The sequence below is a fragment of the Marmota monax genome, unplaced genomic scaffold, assembly GCF_021218885.2.
Source record: "Marmota monax isolate L192 unplaced genomic scaffold, Marmota_monax_Labrador192_F-V1.1 WCK01_AAM20220418_F8-fsc00087, whole genome shotgun sequence".
NCBI classification, from domain to species: domain Eukaryota; kingdom Metazoa; phylum Chordata; class Mammalia; order Rodentia; family Sciuridae; genus Marmota; species Marmota monax.
In genome coordinates, this window is record NW_026693476.1 from 2130985 (window position 1) to 2153843 (window position 22859).

The 22859-nt window shown below is 33.4% G+C and overlaps 1 protein-coding gene across 1 annotated transcript in view; it reads right to left on the reverse strand.

The window, feature by feature from the left end:
• Window positions 1-495: 495 nt before the first annotated feature.
• Window positions 496-22859, reverse strand: part of Man1a2 (mannosidase alpha class 1A member 2) — a 150930-nt gene continuing 128566 nt past the window's right edge. The window contains exons 12-13 of the mRNA XM_046458186.2: window positions 20478-20593; window positions 496-6182 (exon numbers count right to left, since the gene is read on the reverse strand). Coding sequence (XP_046314142.1) covers window positions 6050-6182; window positions 20478-20593 — 249 coding nt within the window. The 3' untranslated portion in view covers window positions 496-6049. The remainder of the gene's footprint in view (window positions 6183-20477; window positions 20594-22859) is intronic.

The following is a 22859-nucleotide window of genomic DNA, read 5'->3' on the forward strand; positions in this document are numbered from 1 at the left end:
ATTTTTTAAGCTTGGTGATCTCAGAGGCTGGACTAAACAAAGCTTTAGGAACAACACACATAGGAATACTATAAGGCTGCCACATAGGTCTAAAGTTTGTTTTCTTAAAACCTGTTGCATGCCTGTAAGCCCAGAAGCTCAGGAGGCTGAGTAAGGAGGATCGCGAGTTTAAAGCCAGCCTCAGCAAAAGCAAGGTCCTAAGCAACTCAGTGTGACCCTGTCTCTAAATACAAAATATGGCTTGGGGATGTGGCTCAGTGGCCAAGTGTCTGAGTTCAATTCCTGGTATCAAACAAACAAACAAATTACCCTTCCAGAAAGCTCTCTTCATCTTTCTATAATATCAAGGGATGTGAAAACTGGCTGAGCCAAAAGAAATAATCTTGGAATGTGAGATACTAAGGACTGCCAGTTATTATAAAACCTGAAGTTGCTCTTCTTTATACAGGAAGATTGACTGTTACCAGTGGGTAAAAATGAAAGGTAAACAAAGACTTTTCACTTAAAGAACATCTTTATTTGATCTTTAATATACAATATTACCTTTGATTTGTAAAAATCACATTATGGAGGACATGATTGGAAACCAATTCAGGGGCAGCCAGTGGGTTCCAATTTAGGAGGTTATACTTACCCCACTTATTAGTTTAAGGAACAAGTTTATCAGTGAATTTGACAACAGAAAGATTAAAGAATAGCATTTCAATTTTCAAAACCAGTAATTAAAATTTGGGGCATTTCAATTAATCCAGCAAAAACTAATCCCTAAATTTTCTAAAAAAATAATTTTTCCCAAAGAGCTAAGCTTATCTTCATGAAAATTTCTGGTATGCAATTTGCAACAGAATTCTGTAGCATTCAAATAGCTGCAAGATATTTGAAATTGTTTAAAAGCCTGTGCATATTAATATGAATGTATGTGGGTGTATGTGTTTTAGTATCAAATTTACATTCACGCTGAGCTGAAGCAACCTTATAGTAGGATGGACCTGAAAGGGCAGCATATTTATAATGCAGAAGAGAGACATCTCTGTGCTCTTTCAGTCTGAATCATCTTTCCCTCCCCTAGAATTAAAAAAAAAGTGAAATATTTAATAAACTTTCAGTGAAAAATCTATTATCTGTCAGGATGATTGGTATATGGAACGTATGTGGCTAGTTAATATAATGTTATGTAATTTTGTGAGCAATTTTATGAGTTCTTCAATTGCTGGGCTCAAACCAAGTTTGAAATAGATTAGCTGTTAAGTAGTGGAAGTATAAAGTTGAAGCTGGGGAATGCTTTAATTGAAAAATGATGCATACTGATATTCTGAAATAGTGTTAGTGACTTGGAAAGGTACTGTGGAGAGGTATACAAGGATGGAAGAAAGCACTTCTTTTAGATACATTTTTCTCCATACTCCTCAAACTCAGGCTGTTCTCGAGGTAACAGGAGTAATACCCTTAAATGAGGCACATAACCCATTTTCTGTTGCCTAAAAATTTTCAAAAGATTAGTTTCTGCAGCACCAAGATTAGGAATTCTATCATATTTTTGTTCTGAGTACCTAAGTGGATACATTTCTGCAGCTCCAGCAATCCAGAGTCCTGGTCCAAGGGTCAACGAATAGGCCGGAACTTCAAAGAAAAGAGTATTTTTATGCCACATATACCTTTTCTACATAGGGAATCTGGAAATATGGCATTAAAATAACAAGTGAAGATAATGGTTGATAGCATACTCCCCACCCCATTCCGCCTCTTGAGTATAGTCATATTATCTTGAAACCTGAACAGACTCCAGAAGAGTAAAGACAATGAAAGATACAGCTTTGGGTAACAAAACACAGACAAGTGAACATACACACATCTTTTTGCTTTAAAAATGAATAATATATAAGTCAAAACACATAGAAAAGATACAGACCAAAGGTTAGATGGTCTTACACAAATTAGGCTTGGGATCAGGGCCAGCAACTATGACCCACAGGCCAAATCCAGCCCTCCATCTGTTTCTGTAAGTAATGCTTTATTAGAACACAGCTACCACCATTCATTTACATATTATCTATAGCTGCTTTCACACTTCAACTGCAGCATTAAGTAATAAAAGAGACTTTATGGATTACATAGCCTTGAGTATTTATTATGTGGCCCTTTACAGAAAAGCTTCTCAACTACATATGAATCAAAAAAGAACATCTCCATCATGATCTGAATGAGCTGAAGTAGCAGAAAATCATCTTCATCACAATTCTTGAAACAGATAAGTGGATGAAAATATTTCCGTATCATCTGTGGTTACTTAAAGATTCTGCTGATAATCTGTGAGGCCAAAACAAGTTACAACTGTATGTGTAACTGACAGTATTAAATATCTTTATAACTGTATTTATGGATATGTGTACATATTTATGTAAAGACTGCCTAAGAAGCTAGCCAATTTCAGAGTAAAGGAACCTAAAGAAAAGTAAGAACTCCAAATATTATTACTAGGAACCATTACTTGGAACTTAAGAAATATCTTAGTATATTTTTCTTTATATTTAAGAACATGGGTACTACCACTAGTAGGAAGCATACCAGAGCAAAGACAATTTACACCTACAAGTTTTACCCATGAATGAAGTGACAAAACCTTTGAATATAAAATAACCAGCACTTCTATAAAATATTGATTTTAATTATGTAATTATAGTGATATAGCAAAATAAGAATGTTTTTATTTATTTCTAAAGTAAATATTTTAGTCAAAATTGCATCAGAAATCAAATATTTCTTTGATATTTTCCAAGACTTTAGTTATTAGCTACAATTATAGTTGTTAGTATTATATAGTAACACATTGTTTAAAATATATTATAAACCTTTCTTTTCCTCTTTAATTTAAATGAAATATAAAATTAAGGATTTTGTAACATGATTCATATTGGAAAACACTTAAAATGGTATTATCTACTCTCATACAGAAAATGCCACTAGAATCACACAAAATGTTATAATGCTTGGAAGTGCCAGACACAATGCTGGCACATATTCAGTACTCTGTCCCAAGTTCCCACTCATTCTCTCATTTACTCATGCATTCATTCAAATAAACTCAGGCTTAAGGATAAACTGCATTATAATGAGAATGGCAAGCGTAATCTTTTATGAACAAATTTTGAGTTTTGATAAAATACTTTGGCAATGGAGAATGGAGAAGGTGAGAGGTTGATAAGATTTCACATAGTGACACATCTGCTCAAAGACAGGAATGAGTTGGCATTAGACATAACATGTGCAACCCACCAGAAAGTAACAACCCCCTGACTGGGGACTTATTTTTCTGCACTGAGACTCTTTTTGGTTAGGGCCCATTCCCTTGGTTTTAACAACTTCAACTGGTTGAATAGAAAACAATAAAACAAAACAAAAAATCTGGTTTGAACCAAAAAGTGTGATTCTAAGATAAAGAGAGATAAATGTAGAAGGTGTCCAATATCTCTGTTTCTTTTCTTTTTTTATGTACCAACCCATCTAGCTGTTCTGCACAACTGTGCCACAGGCACAAAGTGAGGGGTCAGCTCTTTGAGGAGGCACCTGAAAAGGAACATTTCTGGGATCTTTGCAGGAGGTCTTATAAATGTAATGAGTTCTGAACCTGAGTAATAAAATCTACAAAATGCAAAGGGCAATAAGGACAGAAGAGAGTAAAGAATACTCTTGGAAACTAAGCAAAATATGGGGTAAAGATTGATCTCAGTGGAAGTTATTTACAAAATCTTTAACAAAAACAAAACATGACACTGGCAAGTCATTTGTATCTGACTTTAATTGCCTTTGGTATTCAGAGAAGAAAAAGCACTGTTGTAAGCTCTAGACTTATCATCACAAAGAAGGTAGGGAGTGGTGAAGAAGACCCTTCCATGGTCCCTCTCAAATTCTTTGTAACGGAACTGGCTCTGCTTATACACTTCCTTGCCTTCTCTTAAACTCCAGTCATCCAAGTAATATAGGGCACTTGGGTTAGGGGTTCTGTCTTCTCTGGTGAGGAGTACCTAGGGAGTCAGCATGGTCCCTTTACTCTGCACTCTTCTAGAAAGAAGGGGGAGGGGCAGGGGAGATTGCTGCTATCTGCACACATATGCGGGGTCTTTGCCAACTCAAGATTTTTACTTTTTTTCAGTGACTCATAAGTGGGCTTGTGCTAATTTTAGGAGGAAGGCTAATTTTTTCTGAGAATCAAATACTCCCTTTCTCTTCTAAAATTACATCATCTACCCTTTGCAAGAACTTTTAAGTTTTCAAATAGTAGAAGATAATAAATTTAATCCTCTTAGAAACTTAATATAACTGGCTCTACATCCTTATTTTCTATGTACACTAAACAATTTTGGAATGGCTATCATTTATGAATCATTGGCTGAACTATGAGGATTGTCTGATGATTGTGGTATAAAATGATCACCCTTAGAAAATGTTTAATTAATTTATTAAATTTTTTCCCAATTTAAATATACTACATGCTAATTAGAGGGTTAAAAAGTCAAGCTACTGAATAAGGAATAAGCTTTCAGAATTCCAAGGTGGACTTCCTGTACAAACTTGTTTCATAAAATATTCAAATTCAGAGTAAATACTAATAATATTGTTTCCAACTTTTATTAATGTCAGTGGAAAATATATAAAATCAAGAGGAAAAAAGTGTCTTGCACTGTCACAGAAATTCAAGGGACAGAAAATTTATAAGTATTAGTATTTACCTTATACTATATAATTCTTGATAAAATTTGTTTCTTCTGCCAATATATAAAGAAATAGTTTTTTTTTTTTAAATCAATGCAAAATCTACTAATAGTAAAAGAAAGACCTTTAGATATATCCCAATTTCAGTGTAATATGACTAATTACACTCTTTTCACCAAAAATTATTTTGAAGTTATTCTGATTAACTCTTTGGAGTCTATAAATATTCTTGGAAAAACTAAAAACAACAAAAATATTTGTGAACAGCTCACTCATTTGATGAAATAATAAATAAAGGGTCCCCTGTCCCCATTCCTGATAGAACGTTTAAGGAGTTTCACTGTGTTTTGTTTTTGTTTTTCTAAATTGTAAAAGTAACATAGCAAATTCAGAGCTGCATAATATTAGAGTGAATTTTGTCAAGCCACGTAAAGTTGTAAGCTGACTGACTCTGAGATTAAAGTGAATAAAATTTAGTTGGTAGATGTGTTGGTTTAGAAGAATAATTTCTTACCAACAAAACCAAAAATTTCTCTAAGAACAGGTGTCAAGGCAACACACTGGCACTTCCATCTCTTTTTGTCATGCTACCAACACTAGACTGAACTACATGCACAAAATCCCAAACCCAGGCTCATAAGTAGTGGTTATGATAAATAGCAATTTCAGTGATACCAGATAGAGAAAAAGACTTGAAGAGTATTCTTTGTGAGATCATGCCCCAGGAAAAATTAAATTTAACCAAGAAATTTCAATGAAAACATTGGGATTGAAATGGTTGCCAGTCTGTTCATCCAATGGGGAACTTCAAAATTCAGACAGGGATAGGTACTTCTGTTTCTTTTTTGAGTCTTCTTGCTCCTGATGCAGTTACACTGTTCTTTTGTTTTTGTTTATCTTAGCTTATTCCATTATTAAAATGGAGAAAAAGGGATAATCAATGTGTAAATATCTGATTTGAAAGCTGCTCCACTGTGAGATGAAACAAATTATATAATTGGTTCCAAAAGCCATCTCTAATTCCTGCAAGGTGCTCTATGTCCTTGGCTTGCTCTTGTAATACAGCAGTAATGGGCATTGCTTCTTGTGTGACCATCTCATTAAGAATCAAAGCACATCAGGTCTCTGTCCTACATGTACCAGAACATGTTTTGGTCAGGTATAAAATGGAATAATTTCAAAGTTGATATATCTACAAGTTGAAAAGTCTTGTGGGGAAGTTTCACCCTGTCATGTTGACTTAGAGGTCCAGATTTTCAAAAGCCGCCTCTCCAAGCTAGTTTCTGTAGTGGTCCATGTAAACAAAACACAGGTAAGACTGTTCCTTCTGGAGCTGCTTTCATCGAACAGCAGGATTACCTGAAAGTGTGATGTTGGCTAAATGTAACACAGGCAGAGGGTGAGCTTCTGTGTTAAACACCCAGTGGTCTAAAGGTAAAAGGTCATCACCAGAAAAGAGCAGATACAAATATCTGAAAATAAAAGGGGGAGAAATGAGCTTCAATTAGAATTCAGCAAGAAGACCAAGTGAACTCAGTCACAACAGCAGAAAGAACCAATAACTTATTTTGAGAATCTTTGATGAAAAACACATCATAGAAATAAACCTCAGTTATACAGATGATCTAAAACACAAAAAGAATGTGCTTCAAATTAGAGCATAAGAAAATCCAGTAAGATGTACAACTAGATCTGCTGAAATAATGGGTTTTAAGGAAAATTCCACATATCTGTCTGTAGCACATAAAACAAATTCATAATTTTTCAAAGACATTCTTTTAAAAATCACACATAATACCAATCATGTTTTGACAGCTTACAGAGCTCACGGAGACAGAAATTAGTTCACACTTAGTAATGAACACTGAGAGAAATAATTATAGTGTTTGGATACAGAAAGGACTTATACTACTCCTAATATGTTAATGTTGTAGTTTTCACAGTTCTTGGTACTGCAAGCTGTTAAGTTTCATACACATTTTGGATTTGCAGGAGGTTTAATAATTGCCCTTAATGGATGAGAGCACTATGCACATGAAGACAAGGGTCTTGACTTCTCCATGGAACTGCAAGCCACAGTAGTCACTTAAAAATTAAAAATGAGTCAACAAAAACAATGATCCTTATCTATAATAACAGAAAAAATCCTCTATGAATCCTAATTTGGGGGGTAGATCATGTCATCAAAGTGTCAGGCTGGGGGTGTGGTTCAGTGGCAGAGCACTTATTTAACATGTGTAAGGCCTCGGTTGAATCCCAGCACCTGATAAAAACCAAACCATACCAAACCAAACCAAAACCAAAACCAAAAACACTATAAAGTCAGAAAATCTGAATTCTAACTCTTGATCTTAGCAGTAACTAGCTAGACCTTACAAAGTTTCAGTAAAGAATTTATTTTTAAAATAGGCATATCAGTATCTTCTTGGATTATGGTTACAGTTCTGGATAAGAGTAAAAACACAACACTGAGGTAAACAAGAACAGCGCATAAACTTTATAACTGAAAAGCTGGAATGAAGAGTTAACTGTGCTTCCTATCTCCCTCTTCAACCCTGGATCACTAGACCTGCTTGAGAGATTTGCTGACCAGGTTGGAGGTAGAGAAGTTGGAACTAAGAGATTTGGTTGGACACAGCAAAAGACTCTACATGTTCTGCTTACTCTACAGAGACCAGAGGGCCAAGCTTTTAGTGTTCTTGGTGTGGCACCCATTCATTTTGATCAGATTGGTGCTAAAAAATGTCAGGTGCTTTTTTAAAATGTTTTTTTTATTGGTGCATTATAATTATGCATAACAATGGGATGGGTTATGACATATTCATATATGCACATAATTTGATCACTCTTCTTCCCATGTCCTCCCTCCCTTTCTATATCCTTCATCTACTCTTGGGTCTCCTTTCCATTTTTGAGACAACTTTTTTATTCTTTTTTTTTTTTTCTTCTTTCCTTTCTCTCTAGTTTCTACATGAAAGAGAAAACATTTGACTCTTGACTTTCTGAGACTGGCATGATGATGTTTTCCAGTTCTATTCATTTACCAGCAAATGACAATTTCATTCTTCTTTAGGGCTGAGTTTGCACTGTGTACACATACCACATTTGTTTTACCCATTCATCTGTTGATAGACATGTAGGCTGGTTCTACATCTTGGCTATTTTGTACTGCGCTTCTGTACATATTGACATTTATTTATCACTACAGTATGCTGATTTGGAATGGGATAGCTGGGTTGCATGGCTTCTCTTAATCTTACTGTAAAATCCAACAAGCAATGCTCTTAAAACCCAATTTTCAATTGGACTGCTTGTTATATTACAGGTGAAATTTGAGATTTTCCATGTATTCTTAATGCAAGTCTTTTATCAGATATAAGATTTGCAAAGATTTCCTCAGTGTGTGGCTTGTGTTTTCATTCTCTTAGTAATATCTTTCAAAGAGTAGACAATTTTAATTTTAAATCTAACCACTAATTTTTTTTATGGACTTCCTCCTATGTTTTCTTCTAAGTTGTACATATTTAGGCTTTAAATTTAGGACTGTGACCCACTGTGAGTTGATTTTTATATATATAAATACAGAAATCCAGTTGTTCCTGCACCTTTTGTAGCCAAGTCTTTCCTTTTTCATTGCATTACCTTTGTGCTTTGGTCAAACATCAGATGACCATAGGTATGGTATTCCTGAACCCACAATCGTGAACTCAATATTCTGTTCCCCTGATGTGTCACACTATTTTGATTATCACAGCTGAATAATAAGTCTTGAAATTAGGTAGCATTAGGCTTTTAACTTTGTTCTTTTTATAATTTGTTTTGGTTATCCTAGGTCCTCTGCATTTCCATAAGAAGTTTAAAAACAGCTTGTCAATTTCTATTAAAAAAAAAAAGACTGTTGGAATTTTGAATAGAATTGCAGAATCTAAAATTAATTTGAGGAGAATTAACAACATCAACCCTTCAGAACCATGAATATTCTTTTAGGTCTTCTTTATATCTCTCAGCAATAATTTCCAGTATGTACGTCTCACACATGTTTTATTAAGATTTACTCCTAGGGTAATGAAGTCCACCTCATTCCACCATCTTTCCTATCCCCATGTCCCAAATATCCCATTATCTTTATGCTATTATAAATGATATTCCTTCTTAGTTTCAATTTCTGATTGTTCATTGTTGGTATACACAATTCATTTGAATACACTGATCTCCTATCTGCAACCTTGCTAAATTCACTTAATCTAGTAATTTTGGGGATAAATTTCATAGGATTGTCTGCATGGATTACCATATTCCCAATGAAAAAAAAGATAGTTTCACTTTTTCCTTTCTAGTCTGGATGTCTTTCTTTTTCAGATTGGTCCACACTGCACTGGCTACAACCTCCTATACAATACTAGGCAGAAGTGAAGAGATATCCTTGTATTGTTCCCGATCTTAGGGAGAATGGAACACATTCAGTTTTTCAGAATGATGCTAGCTGTAGGTTTTCATATATGTCCTTTATCAGACTGACAAGGTTTCCTTCTATTCCCTATTAGCTCAGAAAGTTTATCAGAAATAGATATTGAATTTTGTTAAAGGATTTTTCTGCATCTATTGAAGGGGGTCATATGGTTTTTCTTTTTTAGCTCATTCCTTGATTTTCAAATGTTAACCCTCCATAGCTAGGATAAACTTACTCTGTCATGATGTATTCTCTATTTAACATGCTGTTAAATCTGACTTGTCAAAATCTTGTTTACATCTTTTGTATCTATATTCATAAGAAATACTGATTTTTGCTTCCAATGAGAACTCTACCATCATTAAAAAATATTTCTCCTCTATTATTTTATTTTTATCAACTTTGTTTCTTGGGTTAAGATTTGATGCATTTTTTTTTTTAAATGATGAAGTATAAAGGCTGGGCTACATTCTCTGTGAGGGGAAATCATTCTCCAAAGGTAAAAGTAGCTGAGTTACTTGAAAACAGTTTGATCCTTTCAGGTCTTACTTTTTCCTTATTTGTTATATAAATCTAATATATCCCAATCTCTTTTTAATTACTGAATATATACTTGGAAAAGTGATTTAAATGATGATTTTCTAAGAATAATGTGAAAAGTACAAATAATTTATATTTTCTCTAGTACTCATTGCTATTTGCTGCCAAGGATTTTTCAAACTCAGGTAGTTCTAGTTCATGTGGGCACCTTCTGGTTTTTTATTGTGTATTTCATTGGGTAATCAGATAAGCTTCCTTGTTGCTTTTGTTGTTGTTATTGTCATTATATGATACATTTTTGTTTCTTCAGCACTCTCAATCAATCCTAGGTGACAAATAGTTTTGTTTTTACCAAATTCGTAAGCTGCCACAATATAAATATCTTCTGTAAAACTACTCCAAGCCCTTCAATTTCTTTTACTAGAGGAGATTTACAAAATTTCACAATTATTACCCTGCTGTCATTCTTATATATGCTCCTTTTCATCTAACTTGTTCCCGCCCCCCTCTGGTTGCTTTTAAGATTTTTCTTTATCACTCATTTTGAATAATTGATATAATGAACCTTGGTGGGGTTTTCTGCATGTTTCTTATGCTTGGGGTTTGTTAAGCTTCTTGGATCTGAAGGTATGTAGATTATCTGAAGGTATGTAGATTATTATTATGAGTTTTGAAAAAGTTTGGCCATTATTTCTTCAAATATTTTTGGTCTATCATCTTTGTCCTTCCCTTTGAAAACTCCAGTATCATATATTTTAAACCACTTCAAGATGTCACATAGCTTACTAACATTCTTTTCATTTTTATAAGTTTCTTTTGTTTTTCTCTTGTTTCCTTTTAGGCACTTTCTACTCGCATATTTTTAAGTTCACTAATTTTTACTTCTGAAATGTCTAATGTGCTATTATCATATCCAATGTATTTTCAACTCAGACATTGTAGTTTTTGATTCAAGAAGTTTGATTTTTTTTATGTCTTCTATGTCTTAACTTTCTGAATATATGAAACGTAATTATAACCATTATAATATCAATGCCAATTTCAACATCTGTATCAGTTCTAAGTTTCTATTGTGTCTTCTCATTATTGGCCATATCTTCCTGCCTCTGCATAAATGGAAAACTTTCTGGCTGAATGATACACATTGTTGATTTTCCTTTGTTAGGTGCTGGATATTTTATATTCCTATAATTTTTTTTATGTTTTGTTATGGGATGTTATTGGGTTATTTGGAAAACAGTTTGATACTTTTAGGTGTTGCTTTCATTATTGTGTAGATCCAAAGCACCATTACTTCCCACTACTGAGGTAGAACCATCCCACTTTAGTAATACTTGAATTGATTTTCCCTTTTCTGTTTTCAGATAATTCTTCCCTCACCTCAGGGAGGTTCCTTAGTGTTGAGGGGCACTCTGCTGAATATTCAAGGGTGTTCCCTTGAGTTCTTTAAGCCACTTTCACCCCTCTGGTACTGTCCTCCTAAGGGAAGTGGCCGTGCTCTACCTCAAGTTGTCCTCCCTGCCTCCCAACCAAGTCCTGGAAACTCTATGGAGACAGTTATTTGGGCCATAGGGCTCACCTTCTTTGTTTTCCTTCTCTCAGGGATCCCTATCTTTCATTGTCTCCGTGCAGTGTTTTGAAACCCACTACTTCATATATATAGTTTTTCTGTTGACTTCAGGTGGAAGAGTGCAATCTGGTTGCATCTTTGGAGTTAGCAGAAGTCCTGCTTATGCACTTCAGGAGACTTTACCAAATAATTTGCTGAATGTAATTGTCTCATGGACTCCCTGTCCTCATTTCTATTATTAACCCCCCCAAAACAGAGTCAGTCCACCAAGAACATTTTCTTAGAAACCCTTTCTGACTCTTCATGATCAGTTCGCTGAAGTCATCATTACATGACTTCTAGAATTTTGTTAAAATGGACATTAAATTCATCAACATTTTCTTCAATCCAACTATATTCATTTGTTAAAAACAAATTATTAGCTAGGGATGCCTATAATCCAGAAGACTAGGGAGGTTGAGGCAGGATGGTAAATTTGAGGCCAGCCTTGGGTATTTAATTAGACCTTCAGCAGCTTAGCAATAACCTATCTCAAAAATAAAAAAATTAAAAACAATTGGGGATGTAGCTCAGTGTTATAGCAGTCCTGGGTTCAATTCTCAGTACCACCAAAAAAGAAAAAAAAAAATGCTTTCCTTCCTTTGGGTCTCTAAGTTTCATTTTCACCCTATTTGTTTACCAGGAATATAATCTGTTATATTAAATTACTGCACACCTTGTAATAAGTTATACATGAAGGTACAACCACAAGTGTGATTTGGTAGTCAATATTTTAGGAATGATAGAAAAAGCAGAACAGAAGAGAGAGAATTTTAGAGAAGGAAAAAAGTAGAATTGAAGGGGCTAGGAGACGAGGCTGGAGTTATAGTGTGGGCATTTTGCATTTTATCTTATGATTCCCTTTTCAGCATGTCATTGCTTCCCTGGTGTTTTTTCACTGTGGTAACAACACATAACATTTTTAAGTGCACACTTCAACAGTATATAATCCATACTTTTCTGAGACATACCTCTAAAACTTTTAAATCTAAAAACTGTAATTCTATACCCTTTAATATCTTTCCTTTTTGCCTTTCCTAAGTCACTAGTAACTGTTTCTATCACTTTGACTACTTTAGATACCTTATATAAGTAGAATCATATAGTATTTATCCTTTTGTGACTAATATTTCATTTGGCATAATGTCCTCAAAGTTCATCCATGTTAATTCCCTGGTTTTGATTCTAAAATCCTATTTCGCGTTACTTTCAGTGAATGTACTTTGGTGCACTCTAGTTTTCTTAGTATGTTTTTAAAGATACTTTCTCCAGCTGGATCTTTCTTTTCACAAAGTGACTTTCCATTTTACTTTGCCTAATAATATCTTACGTATCATTTAAAATCATTTCAGTATTTTTTCATAACCACTCTAGCTTTTTAGTTATGACATTCTGCATTAAAAGCACCAGATGAAAACCATTTAGAATTTTCTTTATTAGCCAACTATTTGATAATCACTTTGTTAACAATAGAAAATTAGATGAAATTTAGTTATTTTAAGGGAAAACATAATTACAAAGAAAAAATTAAGTACAAGATATTTAAATATAGTCAAATGGTCAAGAAACAAACCATTTTTTCCCCTGATTTCTTTCAAAAACATGTGAGTAAACAAACAAAATATATATGCACAAAAAACAGACTACTACTTATCAACAGAAAAAATGAATTACTAATAAATGTAACATGGATTACTCTGAAAATATTATCCCCAAATGATTCAAACTACATGAAATTTTATAAGAGATAACTTACACTGTATATGGAAATCTTCCATACTTAGTCACATTTCACTTGTGTTTTGAGAAATGCACTTACATGATTTTTTTGTTGTGTGAACATTAAGAGTGTACTGAACATAAACTAAGATATCCACAATGCAGCCAGGTGATATAATCTTAAGGAACCACTGTTGGACACGTGTTCAAATGTTGACGAAAATGTGATCATACAGCACACAACTAACTTAACTGAGCTGGCAGTTCTCCAGGCTTATGTGTATGTCAAAATACAATGAAGTATACACTTAAAATACTTCAATAAATCTGATTTTAAAACCTTTAAAAAAAAGACTAATGGACAAAAATGGAAAAGCAAAATAACCTTGTTGTATTACAATTTAGGTTGTAGCTCCCTCTACTGTAGTGAAAGAAACTGGCAAGGATATTTCAAAGCATTTTTGAAACTGAAAAAATGCTTATAATGAAATGACAGACATAAAACCCATTGGGTTTGTATGTGTGTGCCCACCCCAGTGCCAAATATTTGGATTGTACTATGTCAGGTCCTAAGAGGTATTAAACCTACAGTGATAGAGAGGAAATATGAGTAGTTCTGTTCCTCCAGCATATCTATTCAAAGAGACCAGACCACGTGAATATAGCAGTTATGCAAAATTTGCCTACCTTTCTGGTGTGCTAGCTTCTGTATCCATAGAGTTAATCTCTTAATCCCTAATTGCATCCATAAATGTTTTACAACAGAGCCACAGATGCTAATGGTTCTCAAGGAGTGATTCTCCCAGATTAGAAGCAATAGCATCACTTAGGAACTTGTTAGAAATGCTACTTCTCAAGCCCCATCCTAGACTCATTAATAAGAAACTCTGTCAATGGAGCCCAGCAATCCATGGTTTAAGAATCTTTCCAGGTGATTCTGACATATACTCAAATCTGAAAACAACTTTTCAAGTCACCAATTTTGTGTAACTTCTAACAAAAACTATTAATTTGTACCATTTCTGCTTTTTCTTCATGTAGAAATCTGAACCTTCAGCTGTACAGCCCTGACTCCTCCAGTTTTCACACCTTGCCCTTTCTTCTTGCTTTGTCAATTCCTTAGTCCATTATTACCACCGACTGGCACTAAATGAATTCTGAAATCCTAAGACTCTATCAGGAAATTACATAGTTCTATTACTTTCTTATTCCCACTCTTACTTTTGTAAGATCTTATAAAACTGCCATTTATTCAGATGTCTCTCTTGGAATCAAATGACTCAATCCTTTATTTGACAAATTATTTAATATTGAAACATGTATTATATGTGTAGCACCACTGTGGATGACATATGATAGAGTAACCAATCTTTACAAAATCTTGTAAATTGTACTCTAGTTGTGGAATGTTTAAGAAAATTATATGGCATGTTAGAAGATAGGTGCAATGAAGCAAAGTGGGGAAAAAGATAGGGACTAAAGGAGAAATTTAAATTTTACATAGGATGATAAAGAATGCCTTAAAAATACAATTGAAAATGACAAACTACACCATTAAAAACTACTACTTAAGAGTAGCCAGAATGGAGAGTCAAATAGCCTTTTTTCCCTTGCATAACAGAGCTGATTTGACAAATCCAACACTTATTTACTGAGTGCCATGTGCTAGGTGCTGAGAAGATCAGAGGAGTTAAAATGAAAACACTGTTGTTTTGAAGCACACAATGTGCTAGTAGAGACAAAACAGGCAAACCTATATCAGGTGATGATAGTGCTAAGAAGAGAAATAAAGCAGGGCAAAGGGAGACAATGATGGCAAGTACAGATAACATACATAGGGTGTATTTTTACAGGCAGACTCTCAAAACATATAGCAATTATATGTTAGGAAGAGTGTGCATGAGACTTAGATGTAAGTTCCTTGATGTCAGGATATTCCTGATATACTCAGGACACATCCCCAGCACATGATATACAAGCTGGCACTTATTAGGCACTAAACAATAAGCATGTGTTAGGTGAACTGCTCCATATATTACACCGTATCTTTTCTATATTTTGGTGATCATTAATTTAGTAGATAAAGAAACAGATCTACTTAAAGACCAAAGAGATAGAATAAAGGATCCACTTCTAAGGATGGTTTAAAGGGTGATTAAATGCTAAAATTTTATATCACATTAATCCTAAGAATAACATTTTACCTATAGAAAAAAAGACCTGAGTAATTTATTCTGTCATTTGAATCGTGAGTTTAAGTCACTTGAGATTTTAAAAACTTTAATACTGACTTTAAAAAAATTCTGACTTTTTTTTTTTTTAAGCTAACTATTCAAACCTTACCTCATGTTATCAGGTACCACACCTAAGTATTTTGAGTACTTCTCAGTGTACCCTCTTGATTCTAGCCATTTTAAATTAATTTTCTAAACACCATTTTCTCCCCATGAACTTCCAGAGCTGTCTATGTGTAACAAGTTTTGTGAATAGTTACCACTCTTGGTTAATTCTGTTTAATTAAAGTTACCATAATTCAAATACATATGCCTTTTGAAACAGACATTTATTTCTAGAAATCTAATCAGTATTTATATTCACACAGGAAGCAGCATAGACAGAGATAGACAGGCATTCCTGCAATATCGTTTATAACAGCAAACATCTAGAACCAACTTATATATTTAATAATAGGGTACTAATTATAAGTATAAATTATGATACATTCCTCAGTGGATTTATATGTGATAATGTGGAAATTTTCTCTAGGTATAAATTAAGATGAAAAATACAAGTGTTAGAACAATAGGTGTATATAATCCTATCTATGGCAAAAAAATAAAAGGTCATTAAGAGGACATATGAACACATACTTTTATGTTTGTATATACCCAGAAAACTTCCAAAAAATACATCAAGAACTGGTTTAATAATTATCTTTAGGAAATGAGATTTCTTTACCAGAGGGGACAGATGTTTATACAATTTGCCTTAAAATGATAAGTTCTGAAGATGTGACTGAAAAGGGAAAAATGGCATTAAATCTTAATTATTCAATATAAGAGCAAAAAATATTAACATCAATGAAATGAAATACACCTTTCTACATTTATCTTTCTTAATTGGGAGAATATACCTATAGGATAAGTGGTAGGAGTTGATCCACAGGAACAAAATTAATGTACACTCAATATTTCAATAGGTTCTTTTCCAACAATTTCACTCCCATACTAAACAACACACTCTCAACTCTATTTTTCCAACACCAGAACATGGGTGTTTTTCAAATTTTAAGTCTTCTGACAGTAAAACATGGTATCTGATTATTAGGTTTCCTCCATCTCTTCCATTCTCTCCCTGTTCTAAGTAATCCACTGTTTATCCAGTGTTTGTCTTTTGTTTTATTTTGTTTTTGATGCCAGGAATTGAACTCAGAGGCATTTAGCCACTGAACCACATCCCAACTCCTTTTAAAGTTTTACTTTGCTTAAAGCCTCACTAAGTTGCTGAGACTGGCTTTGAACTTGTGATCCTCCTGCCTGAGCCTCTGGAGCTGCTAGAATTACAGGTGTGTGCCACCACATCTGGATCTTTACTTTATTTAATGTTCTTTTCTTGTTGTAGAAGTTTTCTACTTTTATGCAATTAAAATTTTATCTTTTCTTCTATGGTTTCTTGATTTTTATATCATGTCATGTTAATCCCCAGCACTGGGGGAGGGGGGAATCCATTTTTTTTCATGATTTTCTTTCCTTTTTTTATATTTAAAGCTTTGTTCTATATAAAATGAGTTTGATGTTTATCAGGGATCCAGCTTTATTATATTTTTATAAGTGGACAATAAATTAATTTATTTAAAATATAAAGCAAAACCAAAAAGCATTCTTTGAAAAAGCCAATTAAGCCAACCCACAGTTCACATTTTTTATTATTAGAACACATTATGATCTTCAGTTCACATCTTTATATTCTGAAATCCTAGAAACATTTTCACCTATGTATTTTACATATATGTGTGTATGCATGTATGTGTGTGTATACATACATGCACTTAATATCCTATCTGATACTGTGAAAAGCCTTATAAACAACTGCTACTGTCTCCATAGTAACATCTACTGCGGATGTAACAATTTATTTAACCATTCAACTGTTACTGAACATGTAATAACTCTTATTTTTGTAACAGCAGTAAATGTCTTGTACATAAATCCTTTTCTATAGCTGATCATAGTGTCATACCACATAACAATATTTTGGTCAACAATGGATCACATATATAACAGTACTCCCATAATACTATAATACAGCTGAAAAATTCCGACTGCCTAGTGAGATAGTCATAGTATAATGTATTACTCATATTTGTGGTGATGTTGGTGTAAAAAACCTACTGTACTTTCAGCTATATAAAAATACAGCATATACAATTACGTACAGTACATAACATTTGATAATAAGTGACTACATTACTGGTTTATGTATTAACTATATTCCTCCTACATAGAAAGATAACTATAAAACAGCCTCAGGCAGCTCCTTCAGGGGGATTCCAGAGGAAAGTACTATTATCATAGAAGATGACAGTTCCATGTGCATTGCTGTCCCTGAAGACCTGCCAGTGGGACAGTGGATGACAATACTGACCTGGGTAGGCCCAGGCTATTGTATGCTTGTTTCCTAGTTTTTTACAAAACAGTTTTTGAAATAAAATAAAATAAAATAAAAATTTTAAAATAGAAAAAATGTGGTATACAATGGAAAAGCTTACATGATAAGAACAGTAAAAAGTCCCAATACTTTGTACAGCTATACAATGTGTGCTTTAAGCTAAATATTATCACAAAATAGTAAAATGTTTTGAAAAATTAAATTTAGAAAGTAAAAATTGTTACAGTAAGCTCAGGCTAATTTACTATTGAAGAGAGAAAAATATTTTTAATAAATTATGGCTATCCCATATTGCCTAGATGTATAGTAGGCTATACAACCTAGGTTTATGTAAGTACATTTTATGATATTTGCACAACAATGTATTTCTCAGAACATATTCCTGTCACTAGCAGTGAAAGACTGCATTTAAGATGTTTGACATACTCTTACATAACTTTCCAGAACTTTGCCATTATATTCAAAGTTTCAATTTTTAAGAGAGAGAGGAAAAAACTATACAAGCAAGACCTACAGATATACAGACATACTTTCTGTCTCAGAGACTACAGTGTTGGAGAAAGCATACAAGCTGTGGTGGTAAACTTGGTCTTATGCTACCTCTCTTTAATAATAAATTTAATGAAAAGACTTGACTTCTGACTTCTACTCTTAGTCATTTAATGCCTGATATATATGAACTCAAAAAAAGTGGTTGAAATGAATCCTTAACATATATAATTTTTTTTCTGTCAGAACTTCAAATAAATATACAACAACTGTGCTAAGAGTCAATAAAAACCTAATTACATGAAAGATTTAGATGAATAGAAGTCGGGTACTGAGAAACAGATATAAAATAACACATTCTCAAATTTTGTTGTGTTTCGTTTTATACCAGAGATTTAACCTTAAGGGTGATTAACATTAAGCCACATCCTTTTATTTGTTCTTTTGAGACAGGGTCTCCCTAAGTTGCTTAGGGTCTTGCTAAATTGCTGAGGCTGGTTTTGAACTTGTGATCCTCTTGCCTCTGACTCTGGAGCTGCTGGGATTACAGGCATGCATGCCTAGCTTCTTTCAAAGTTTTATTTAAGAGGAATTGATTAATGCTAGTAAGTGATACACATCCACATAAATAAAACAATTATTGAGAATCCAAATAGAATATACTCAGTAGACAGTCACAGACTGCTGCTTACAGAAGTATTCCCAGGAATCTTGGTTCCTTGGCATCTTTTAGCTTAAAGGGTTTTTGAATAACTGCTATTTCAATAAGACCAGTGAACTAACAATTCCTGGAGTAATGAAAACCATTGCCAAAGAACATATTTCTTTTTATTGCAACTGGAGAAATTTGGTAGAGTGATAGCATTTACCTATTTTTAGAAAACAATCAAGATTCAATAAATATCTTCAAGCATTTTCATGTTAATAGAGACTATTCAAAGGTCTTCCTTTCTTGTATAATTCTTCCCCTTACATAAAAATCAGGCTGTTGTATATTCATTATACTAACAATTCACCTAAAATATTCACTAATTATCTAAATCTCCTCTCAAAATATTTAGATATAAATATTTTATAAATTTAATATTCAAGAAATCTCTCAAGTCTTTAGCAAAGTAAGGCTTAAGGTTTCCACCTTCTCCTATGGTGGTTTACAGAGTTTTCTATCTGGGATTTTGAGTATACGTCAAAAATTATCTCCCCCCACCCTCCATTATTCCTTTTATGTGTATCTTTATGAAAACCCTCTTTGGGAAATGGTTGACTATGGCTTTATATCATTTGGTACCATCAAAACTTCATGATTATTCCTAAAATTTAATTAGCTATAGCAGAGAGGTCGGGTGTGGTCCCAGGATCAGCACCATCAGTATCATCAGGAGCTTGTCAGAAACGTAAATTCTTAGACTCCACCCCAGATTTACTAAAATTCTATGGGTATGAGCCCATTTATTTATCTGTGTTTTAAGAAGCCTTCCAAGTGATTGTAATGCACTCTAAAGAACTAAGAACAACAACAACAACAACAAAATAAAGGTAGTAATTACGTATTTGATAAAATATCTGCCTTATGGTCTAAGTCATTCTTCTTGAGATGTAGGTGAAGGTTAATGGACCCAATTACATAAAAAGATATTCATAATAAAATTTAGTGTAACATATCACACAGTCCTAATGCATCATCTAGCAATCATACAACTAATATACAATAAAAATTTTTAATGAATGGATAAAGAAAATGTGGTTCACAATGGAATACTCTTCAGCCATAAAAAAACAATGAGATCCTGTTATTTGTAACACAGACAGAAGCAAAGATCATTATGTTAAAGGAAATAAGCCGGGCACAGAAAGACAAGGATCATGTAATTTCATTCATATGTAAAATCTAAAAAAGTTAATCACATAGATGTTGAGAATAGAATGGTGGTTACCAGAGGCTATGAGAGACTAGGGGTAAGAGAGAGGGACAGAACTTGATCAAAGAGTACTAAATTACAGCTGGACAGAAGAAAGACGTTCTGGTGTATATATAGTACAATAGCATCATTATAGATAACAATAATGTATTGTATATTTCAAAAAGAAGAAAGGATTTTGAAAATTGTCACCACAAAGAACTGACAAATATCTGAAGACACAGATATGTTTAACCTCATTTAAACATTACATGATATATATATCAAAACACTGTAATTACCTTGCTGCTTAATATGTAAGATTTCTGTGTTTTGATATATTGGTTAGAAGATAAATTTACTTTTTAAAAGCATTTTAAAAGTATTTACTTACTTTAATGTTTCAGCAAGAAAGAAGCTCTGCTGTACATCATCATGTGTAGGAGTAGAGGAATATACATCCTTGACTCCAGAAAATCCACCACTGACCCGGCAGTACTTTTCAATAGCCTGTAAACGAAATCAATAAAAGAAACAATTCCACATAATTTCAAATTTTGAAGGCTAAGAATCAAAATCAAAAGTTCCTAAAAATATGTATAAAAATTTGACAATATTAATTATTCTTTAATTAATTAATAATATATTCAGCCTAAAAATAATACATTATCAAATGGAAATTTCTCATTCTTGGAAAATTAGAGGTCAGGGTGAACTCAAATTATGAATTTAAATTTTATCACTTCCAAGAACAAACAATAGTCCATAATATATTAAAGTATTTCTTAGGAGCTTTCTATAGTAATATTTATAAGAGATTTACTAGTATATATTCACTGCAAATAAATTCTTGCCAGACATTGTATGATTTAGATACAAACTATGATTTCGATACAAACTAGCAGAAAGCTCATCTATATACCTTCTATATAATACTTAAAATTTAAGGGCTAACATGAAGTACTTACTATGTGCTGAAGGCACCAACATTTAAATTTCACAACAACCCTGAGTTTGATAGCTTCACTTTTCAGATGGAAAAACTAAGCAGAGTAATTTGCTCTATAATATTAACTAATGTGCTTTATTGCTTGGCTGGAAATTAAGATTCTAAATTTTTATCTCCTTTTGCATCCATGAACATGCCTAAATAAAACTGAATTCTGAATTCAATCCAATCAAATGCTATCTGTTCACAATTCTACTTCTAATTCAAAGCAATCAAATATCTTGCTTATGCAGGTATATCACGTACAGAATTAAACTGTTTGTGAAAAGTTGGAATTATTTATGGTTCTTTTCATTCTTTGTTCTATCTAACTCTCTTCTTATTTAATCATGGCTACCATGGCTTATTCCTAGTCTTGCAATTTTTCTTTCTCTTCTGGTCTTCTTTTCTAATAAAAAGTTAATTAACACTGAAAAGACTATAGTCAACTTGTTCCATTTTATTGTTCCATTTTGATTACAGCTGGGTTTTTTTTCTTATACCTATCAATATTTTAAACATTTAAAATTCAAGAGTTTTAAAGTACTGGATCCCACAATGATCATATCTTCAGGACTATATGAACTACCACAGCTATTTAGGAATACTGAGGAACAGGAGGGAGGTGTGACTAATCCTTAAACCATTTAGAGTCATTTCCTGAGAGAAAGTTTCCATGTATAATTTATTCCAGTTTAGAAGACTGAATATGTAAACAAAACAGCTAAGGCTTCAGAAGACAGACTCATCACTATTGTCCAATTACACCTTCTCTTTACTTTCTTCACCTCCAATAGGAGGGGCCAATTATGATGCACAAAGAAATTCTTTTTAAGTTATGAAGCTTCCTCTTTGCCTCTATTTTTCCAGTTCTCATCATGGCACACTTTCCAAACCTTAATTTGTAGCATAGTTGTTTTGTTCTTGTTCTTGACAGATTACACTTTGAATCTGTATGTGTCTATATAGTCTATAAAAGTAAAATCCTAACTCCTATAATTCAAATTTGGACAGCTGTAGGCTAAAGTTGAATCCTGTCAAACCTCTTCTAACAGGTAAATGTGGGGCCATACTTTAAGATAGCACACAGGAAAAAAGGACTTTAGGAAAAGAATAATTTATTATATAGCATTTCCTAATGATAAGATGTGTATCCACCATCACTTTTTACCCAACTCCCCATTCTACATGATTGAGAAACATCTCCCTCGTTTTTCTAAATAAGAATCATTAAATATTAGGAAACATTCAAGTCAAATAGACTCATTACAGAACTACTTTACCTACCTATGCAAGCACTAGTAAGCCACCACTAACAAAATAAGTGTATGTGCATGGGAGTGTATAAACGTGTATGAGTGCCTATTCCCTAACCACTGTGACAACAGTTTGGCTGTCCTCTCAGCTGTGGCAGGACCTGCTGGTAGAGCTGTACTACCTACCTAATCTTGGACTCATGGGGCCAGGGGAAAGCAGCATCAATAAGTGCTGTGCCTGTTTCTGCTCTGTGAAACTACCTTCCTTCTAACACTCTCCTGTCCAAAGGATTACCCAAACCTGAATGACAAAAGACCCTTAAGTGTTTTACCTTAGTTTAAGATATCACCCTATTCCTAGATTCATCAATGTGTGAATTATAATCAGATCCCTTTGCTTTGTTGTTCCCCAATGAAAAAAAGCTTTAAGTAGTCCCTAACCCTTTAAAAACTTTTAGTAGTTCTATAACAGATCCATCCTTCCTTCCTTCCCTTCCCTTCCCTTCCCTCCCTCCCTCCCTCTCTGTTCTGG